The 9,377-nt window shown below is 38.1% G+C and overlaps 1 protein-coding gene across 3 annotated transcripts; it reads left to right on the plus strand.

Moving 5' to 3' along the window:
- Nucleotides 1-3,798: 3,798 nt before the first annotated feature.
- On the plus strand, nucleotides 3,799-9,355 carry LOC100141851 (uncharacterized). Of its 3 annotated transcripts, none has more exons than XM_064357796.1 (2): nucleotides 3,799-5,931; nucleotides 9,156-9,355. In XM_064357796.1, the coding sequence occupies exons 1-2, from the start codon at nucleotides 4,288-4,290 to the stop codon at nucleotides 9,207-9,209; spliced, it is 1,698 nt and encodes a 565-aa protein (XP_064213866.1). In that variant the 5' UTR covers nucleotides 3,799-4,287; the 3' UTR covers nucleotides 9,210-9,355. The 3 variants fall into 3 exon arrangements, with proteins under 3 accessions (XP_064213866.1, XP_008191903.2, XP_008191904.2); XM_008193681.3 differs by lacking the exon at nucleotides 9,156-9,355 and adding an exon at nucleotides 7,244-7,437 and having other exon boundaries at nucleotides 3,799-7,182; XM_008193682.3 differs by lacking the exon at nucleotides 9,156-9,355 and adding an exon at nucleotides 6,919-7,117 and having other exon boundaries at nucleotides 3,799-6,866.
- The last annotated feature ends 22 nt before the right edge of the window (nucleotides 9,356-9,377 follow it).

Raw genomic sequence — 9,377 nt, forward strand, 5'->3', positions numbered from 1 at the left:
ATCAGCTTATACTACATAAAAGTATTTTAATTAATTTTCTAATTTTTGGAATTGGGACATAAATAAACATTCTACATCGCTTTCTATTTTTTAAAAAATACAGCGTGTCCCAGAACTCGTACCCTACCCGAAAAGTGCTAGTGCTAACGGAATGCAAAAAAGTCGGTATTTTAATCTTCCTGTGGGAAGGTTTTTCGTGATTGTCTAAGTAATTTTAAATGTTCTTTTCTTCCAAACGCAGTTAGAATTTTTTGTACTTTTCTTTCAGAATTGCCCAGACTACATGCACCTTTCAATGTACATGCGTACATTTAATAGTTTAACCTTTATACACCTAATCGAATTCGAGGATCAAATGTAAAAATTTCTAATAAGGGGCGTCCCAAAGTGGGGGGTAAAAAGTACCCCAACTATTTTGAATTTATATTTTTGACATTTTTAGCAATAAAATTTTAAATTCCATAGTGATTTACACAAAAATGGTCTCTTGTGTTGTTTCGATACATCTCACAGTTTTTGAGTAAAATCAATTTAAAAGTTATGTTACAAACCATAAACAGCATGAAAATCAGGAATGCACAGAGGTTTTCGCGACCAGAACCTGTCTTACAGATACCTCTTACAAAAACTGGCTAAACGTCGACATTTTCTTACAAATTCATACGATCTAACACCAAAAGACTTAAATTTCAACTTGGTTCTAGTGTAGGATTAATAGTGTAATGTTTGTTAAAAGGTAGTAGGTGCCTTACAATGAGCAAAAAGTTAGTCCAACAAAATACAAGGTGATTCTTTAAGGGCCTACATTACAAACTTTTTTACTTCTAATTTAGGTAGAGCTTTAGTAGTATATTAAGTATCAAGACCGGTAAAAAGAGTTTATCGATTGAAGACAATTGTTTGACAATTATTGTCTGAGATCGGCAATCTTTAACGTTCGTGATGCTTAGGGCGTTTTTTGCACGATCCTTAACTTTTTTAAAGATTTATTGAATAATGTGAAAATAATTGTCAACACAACAGGTTATGGTTACCGGTTGCTACGTCAAAGGCGTTGTCAAAATTACTTACCGACGCCTAATTTACTTACCGACGTCTTTGGAAGTAGCAAATAGTAAACACCACATACTGTTGAAAACAGACGTAGTGAACAATCAAATAGAGCTCAATCGTGCGAAAATTTCGTAAACGACCCAAGTCGACCTTTCTGAGTTCAACTAAATTATTTGCAAGATGGCTGAACTACGAAAAATTGGCGCCAACTTTGGCATTTTAAATGGTTATTACCTATTTTGATTACATATTTGAATTCGCCTTTTGGAACTGAATAAAATGTACCCTAATTGTTAGTACTTATCTGTCATAATTTTTAAAGTATCTCAATTTTTTTGTTTGTTTTCATTTGCGGGATTCATTTAAAATATCACAGCGCTTGAACTCTTCACAATAAGTGAATAATTATTTTTGCATTTTATAACCAGTCTTGAAGGGTTTTCTGAAATATTTAGGATTCTCAACTGTCAAATTGAAAGACTACCATGATATTTTGAAAATGATGTTTAAAAAATGATTATAACACAGTTTCGTCAAATAAAATGACCTTGTTTTTTCAGTGGTAATCAAAAGAACAGCAGACTTTTATTAACATCTTCTATATCTATCTCTTACAGTTTTTGAAATAATCTCAAAAAACAGAATTCTAGCTCATTATTTTTATTTTTTAACTAGTAAACTTTCGAAACATACGATAAAATTGTGCCATTTTCTAAAAAAAATATTAGATTTGTCCTCCATTTTTACTCAAAAAGTTCAAAATTTCATGTCAGACAAACTGAGTTACTAATAAACTTCGTAAACTATAAACTATAATTAAATATTATTGTTTTACTACTTATTCGATAATAAACCAGCTAAAAATAAAAAAATATTGTAGTTTGACAGTTGTTGACCATTTTGCAAGGTCTACTTGATTAACCATAAAAATTTCGAAGTAAAATCTGTTTCTTGTAATTTTTTTTAAAAGCTGTAAGAGGTAGATATAGGAGGTATTGATAAGTCATCGTAAATAACGATGTTCTTTCGAACGCCGTTAAGAATATATGGTCGTTCTATTTGAAAAAAACTGAGGAATAAAAATTTTTTGATAAGCATTTTGAACAAATTATTATACTAGCCTTGAATTCTGAGACTTGACAATTTTAAAAATCCTAGAAGGCTCTTCGAAACTTCGATTATCAAATCCAAAAAAAATCACTTATCGCAAACGGTTCAAAGGCTTCGATATTTTAAATAAAGTTAACATACAAGTTGTCCCAACGATCCTTAAAAGCTTCATAACTTGTTTATCATTAAAGATATTGATGGTTTTCTTTTAGATTATAGCTGCGTTTCTACTGCACGTTTCTAAAACACTTCTAAAACACTAAAGTTATGTTTTTTCAAATGGAACTTACCCTAAATTTTATTGCATATTTGCATGTAGCTTATAATACTGATGATTTTAATCTAAACTTGTGTTAGTCGATTTTGCTTAGTTTTTGAAATATTGTGGTTTTTTGACAAAAACATGTTTTATTTAAAAATTTATTACACAAAAACGGAGAATAGTGGAAACGTAGCACTTTCACTACTATAAAGGGAAAAGTTCAAACAAAGTTAGTTTGAATTGTTTAGCACATTGCTAATTAGAAGCGTAGAAAAATTTAAAAGTTTGTTAAAAGTTGAATAACAAGAAAAACTTAAATGGAACAATGCTTCTTAAATATTTTTAAATTATCTACCTAAAAACTTAAAGATTCAAATGCTTAAAGTTAATAAATAAAAAGATATTTCACTTTAAAAATTAATTTCAACAACAATGCACACTATTCATGAGCATTGTTGTTACCATAGTAAACCATACCATAATCATAACAACACCACAGAGCATTTGTTGGATTCTATACGGAAATTTAAAACTTCGCCATAAATTAAAATTTGAGTTATTTTACTGTAATAAATGACCAATAATGGCCTAATGGTAACATTAAAGTTATTATTAGCTGAAAATTTTACTCTTCGACTACTGAAATAATAGTTAATATTTTTTTAATGTTTAATGTTAAATATTTTTTGAGTAATCAGCAAAAGACACTTAACTATTAACACTTTAAAGAGAAAATTTAAAGGGTTTTTATTTTTTATTTTCATGATAGCAGTAAGCTAATAAAAATAATATATCCTTAAAGTTTAAACTTTCTTCTTTAAAGTGGTGAAAGTTCTACTTTTTGAGGTTTTTAGTTTTTATGTAATGTTTTTTTAAAAACGTGTTTTCGTCAAAAAATCTAATTATTTCAAAAAACAAAGCAAAATCGACCAGTAACAATTTCAGTATTTAAAGCTAGATCAAAAAATGCAAAATAATATAGGTTATTCCACTTAAAAAAACATAAGATTGTGTTGTAGCTACTTTCGGAAACGCCCAGTATACTTGAAAATCATTTTAAGTGATTCAGAGGGTTGGTATGTACGGCTTTCTTAAAAAAAAAGATTAATTTTCCAACATTTAAAGGTCAATAATGGACTTTTTACATCACTGGGACACCCTATATATCAAAAAATTGTTACAGATAAGTACCAACAATTTGGGTAAACTTTACTCAGTTTGAAAAAATTAATTCAAAAATGTACTAAACATTTTTAGTTACTATTTAAAATTTCAAAGTTGGTGCCAATTTCTTGTAATTTCAGAAGCTCAGCCATTTTGAAAAAAATTTAGTTGAATTCGGAATGGTCGATTTGGATCGTGTATCAAATTTTAAAACTCTAGTGTTAAGTGAAGGGGGCGCTGCTGGTGAAATTGGCGGGAAATGATGACGCGTGAGGCGCGTACGGGCAACGCCTAGTTAGTTGGAAGGACACTGTGGCAGTGTCAATGTCGTTGTTGAATCTAATTTGCTAATAAATTAGTTTTTGGGTGAATTCCGAGTTTCATTTACAGAGCAGCGGTGGGATATTGCTCAAATAATCGTTTCCGATAGAGAGTGGTGAATTGTGGTGATTTTGTGAGGAATTTGTGGGTCGCCAAGGCAAGGGCCAAAAATTGAAGTTTTGGGAATCTGTACCGTTTCATTCGTAACAAAATTGTGTTTTACGACTTGAAATCGAACAAATCAATCGGGTGCTAGCCGAATTTATCTGATTTTTCTGATTTCTGACGAGTTCTAGGAGTTACGCAACCACACGCTGTCAATTTTCATTTGGGTGTGGCTCAAAAGGCGCGAAAAGTTTTCTGGTGAGATTTTCGCAATGGGGCGTCACAGGTACCGAGGAAATGTGGACTCGGACGACTCGGACTCAAGTGACGATGAGCCACGGCCGAAAAGGTCCGCGCCTGGGGTCTCCACTACAGTAAATTCACCCCCAGTTTCGGCCGAGTCCGCTAGAATCGCGAGACTTGAGCAACTTGTGGAAAACTTGAATCGACGTTTGCTAAACCGCAATTTTGAGCACACATCAGGACAAGTTGGCATTAAAAGTGACCTGATTCCTGAATTCGCTCCAGGAAACCCCAATTTTAGTACCACTAAGTGGTTGCATAAAATTGACCAGTTGGCTCTCGTGAACGGTTGGGACGAACGTACAACGATTTATGGCATGATAAGTCGACTCAAGGGGTTGGCCAAGGAGTGGTACGACAATCTCGATCCCTCAGCATACGATCGGAGCTGGGATGAATGGAAACGTTTGTTACAAGCCACCTTCCCCGATCACCACGATTATGCTTCCACACTTCGTAAGCTAGTGAATAGGGTGAAGGAAGACGGTGAAACCTGGGCACAATATTATTTTGGGAAATTAAATCTGTTGCAGGCTTGTGACATAACAGGAACGAATGCAGTCTCCTGTCTTATTGATGGAATCACTGATGTGACTCTCAGAAATGGGGCTAGAGCAGGGCGTTACGTTACACCCGAAAGCTTGTACGCTGAGTATTTGTCGACTCTGAGATCCGAAGGTGACAAGCGGGATACGCTCGCAAAGCAGGCGCCTCGGGAAAGGAGGAGGTTCCTTCCAAGTCGAGTCGAAGCACAAAAACTGTACTCGTCACTTCGGTGTTACAATTGTCGTAATCGAGGACATGTTGCGACAAAGTGCCCGAAACCAAGAATTGAGTGCAAGAAATGTGGTCGCATTGGACATGTGGATGCTGAGTGCCGACGTGGTAACGTAGTAAAAGAAAACATGTCTAAGCAGGCACTAACGACAAGTGTAGCTGACGCAAGTAATAATAAGAATTATTACATAGACATTAAGGTCAATGGTAAGCCGACGCGAGCTTACATTGACTCAGGAGCTGAACCGGTCCTTGTCAAGCAAAGTGTTGCTAGAGAATTGGGACTGATGTGGCAGCCAAGTTTACATTTGATTCGTGGTTATGGCCAGGGAATCACCAAAGTGCATGGGGAAGTCGAAGTAGAGCTAGAAGTGGATCTTGTCAAGGCAAACGTAAAAGCTTTGATCGTCGAAGACAGTGCACAACGTGTGCCTGTCATAGTGGGACAGACCTTCCTGAATGCGGGTGCTAATACGATTATAGCAAATGAGGAAGCTGTGAGAGTAGTTGACGGAAACAACGAATCGATCCAAGCATTTCTAGGCCAACTTCCGACGCGAAAAGTTGCACTTTGGGCGGAAGAGGAAACAGTGATCCCTCCTCAATCCATTGGTTGCATACGAATCAAGGCAAAAGACGATGGGTGGAAAGGAGCTTATTACGTTGAAGGGTGTCAACGTCCGAGACCAGGGTTCGAACACGTTGTTCATCGGTGTGTCACATGTGATGGAGGCCTAGTGACCGTTCGCAATCTATCGCACCAAGATCTGGTCTATCGAAAGGCGCAAATCGTTGCGAGAGCTGAGCCTTGCGAGCAGGAAAGGACAGCTACGACGGTGAGTGTGTTTTCTGTGGGGAAGGTTGAGGTAAAGAGTTTTCAACGGTGGGAACTTCTTACACAAGTCAATAAGAATCTAGACCCGGCTCAGTTCGAGCAATTGTTACAACTCGTTAACGAATTTCGAGATTGTTTTGCACGAAATGTAGCGGAAATAGGTGCCACAACTGCGGCAGAAATGAAGCTAACTTTGACTGATGATAAACCTGTAATTTATCGTCCTTATCGGTTATCGCATCACGAAAGAAGAATTGTTCGAGATATAGTAAATGACTTGTTAGGTAGCGGAGTCATACGAGAATCAGACTCGCCATATTCGAGTCCCATACTGTTGGTGCGGAAGAAAGATGGGCAACACCGTATGTGTGTTGATTATCGGCAATTAAATTCGAAAACAATCAAAGATCGCTTTCCGTTACCACGAGTAGACGAACATTTGGATAAACTAAACGGTGCAAAGTTTTTCACCACACTAGATCTCGCGAGTGGGTACTATCAGATCCCAATGGCCACCGAATCGATTCCAAAGACAGCATTTGTTACGCCTGATGGGCATTACGAGTTTGTCCGCATGCCTTTTGGTCTAGCCAACGCTCCGGCAGTGTTTCAGCGAGCTATGAATAAGGTGTTGGGTCCATTACGGTTTCAGACCGCTTTTTGTTACATAGATGATCTTCTGATACCTTCCAAAGACTTTGAAACAGGTCTTAACAATTTACGAACGGTGTTTCAATTGCTTCGACAGTTCGGATTGACTCTAAAGCTGAGTAAATGTTGCTTCTTTGGAAGTCAAATAGAGTATTTAGGGCATGAGATCAGTGCGGAAGGCATTAAGCCAGGCGAGACAAAAATCAAAGCGGTGACAGCTTTTCCCAAACCAACAGACGTACACAAACTTAGGCAATTCTTAGGTTTGTGTGGGTACTTTCGAAAGTACGTGAAAGATTACGCAACAATAGCAAGTAGTTTGACGAGTCTCCTAAAGAAAGGCAGTGCATTTGTTTGGGAAGAAGCACAAGAGCGGGCTTTTCAGACTTTAAAAGACATCTTGACGAGCAGACCAGTTCTTGCAATTTACGACGCGGAAGCTGAAACGGAGTTACACACTGACGCTTCTAAAGTTGGAATTGGTGGCATTCTGTTGCAACGACAAGGTGATGGATCTTTGCGTCCAGTTATGTTTTTCAGCCGACAGACGACCAAAGAGGAACAAAGGTACCACTCGTACGAGCTAGAAACGCTAGCGGTGGTCTGTTCTCTCAAACATTATCGAGTATACTTGTTGGGGCTTCAATTCAAGGTGATCACAGACTGTAATGCTTTACGAACAACCCTTACCAAGAGAGATTTGATTCCACGAATTGGGAGATGGTGGTTGTTGACTTCTGAGTTCGACTTTACTGTAGAATACAGACCTGGCAGTAAAATGAGTCACGTTGACGCTTTGAGTAGAAATCCGGTATTAGATCCTTCGGAGCCTTCAGTGGAAGTCTTGCATATTAATGTTAACGATGATGATTGGATTTTAGCTGTTCAAATGAAGGATGCGAGATGCGCATTGTTGAAGGAAATATTGGAAAAATCACCGACGAACGCTGAAGAGCGTGCCATTCACAAAGAGTATAAACTAAAAGATGGTCGAGTATTCAAACAGACTGAGTCAGGATTAAAATGGGTCGTACCAAAAGCGGTAAGACGCCAGATTTTATTAGCACACCACGATGGAATTGGCCATTTATCGAATGAGAAAACTTTGGCATCTGTGTCGAAATCTTATTGGTTTCCTTCAATGCGGAGGTATGTTCATAAATATATTTCTAGCTGCTTGGAGTGTCTCTACAATAAGGAAGCCGGAGGAAAACAGCCAGGATTTTTGAATCCCATACCTAAGAATTCGCAACCATTTGACACATTGCACATGGATCATTTGGGACCATTTGTAAAGAGCAAATCACATAATTCTTATCTTTTAGCTATTATCGATGCATTTACTAAATTTGTCTTTCTCAGGGCCGTGCCTAATACTAAGGTGGGCCCTGTTTTATCATTTTTAGCTTCTCTTACAGGAATGTTTGGTGTACCTAAACGTATAATAGCCGATCGTGGGGCTTGTTTTTCTAGCAAAAAGTTTAAGACACATTGTACCGATTTAAACGTTAAATTAGTACTAACCGCGACTGCCACACCACGGGCTAATGGCCAGGTGGAGCGATTAAATCGTACGATTTTATCTCAGCTTGCTGCTAGCTCGAGAGAAGAAGAGAAATGGGATGACTTTGTGAGTAGAATTAGTTGGGGTATTAATTCTACGCCGAATTCGACTACGGGCAAAAGTCCATACGAATTGTTGTTGGGGTATACACCTCGACATGCTAATGACTCAATCCTCACCAACGTGGTGACAGAGGGTGTTCATGATGGTGATTTGCCACGGACACGAGCAGACGTTGCTCAGCGTGTCGAAAAGGAACAGCAGAAGCAAAAAGAGCGTTATGACAAGCGACGCTGTGCCCCAAAGAGATTTAATGCAGGTGATCTCGTGTTGGTACGCACCACGCGAGCTTCAAACGAGGGCAAAAGTCGGAAGCTGTTACCTAAATATTCGGGACCGTACCGAATTCAGAAAGTGCTCGACTACGATAGGTATGTCGTGACGGACATGCCGGGGGCGACGCGTTCCCAAAAACGATATGAGGGTGTTCACTCAGTGGACAAATTGAGACATTACGTTGTCGCCACGACGAGTGGAGACGAAACAATAGGCGATGTCAGTGACGAATGACTGAGTTCGCTGTGAAGCTGAGTGAAGTTCAACGTGAACTCACGATTTTGGGCCCAAATGTTGTTTTTAAGCGCTTTACGTTGAAACTCATGAGTTAATGATTTGTTATTGTTGTTATTGTTCTTGTTCTTGTTATTGTTCTTCTACTTATTCTTGAGGTTACTGATCTTGTTGGTGTTGGTGATCTTATTGTTGTTGTTGGTAGTGTTCTTATTGTTGTTCTTAATTAATTCTCAACGTGAGAAACACGATTATGGTTATTTTCAGATTCATTCTCAACGTGAGAAACACGATTATGATTATTTTCAGATTCATTCTCAACGTGAGAAACACGATTATGATTATTTTCAGGTTGTTTATAAATAGTTCTTAAGTGGGACTCGGGCTGTAGATGTATACTACGGCTCGGATACATGGTATTGGTTAATTACTTGTTTTAGAAACACCGGTGGTTCCCCGAGGACGTGGAACACGGAAGCGTGGCCGACTGTTAAGTGAAGGGGGCGCTGCTGGTGAAATTGGCGGGAAATGATGACGCGTGAGGCGCGTACGGGCAACGCCTAGTTAGTTGGAAGGACACTGTGGCAGTGTCAATGTCGTTGTTGAATCTAATTTGCTAATAAATTAGTTTTTGGGTGAATTCCGAGTTTCATTTACACTAG

The sequence above is a fragment of the Tribolium castaneum genome, chromosome 7, assembly GCF_031307605.1.
Source record: "Tribolium castaneum strain GA2 chromosome 7, icTriCast1.1, whole genome shotgun sequence".
Lineage (NCBI taxonomy): Eukaryota > Metazoa > Arthropoda > Insecta > Coleoptera > Tenebrionidae > Tribolium > Tribolium castaneum.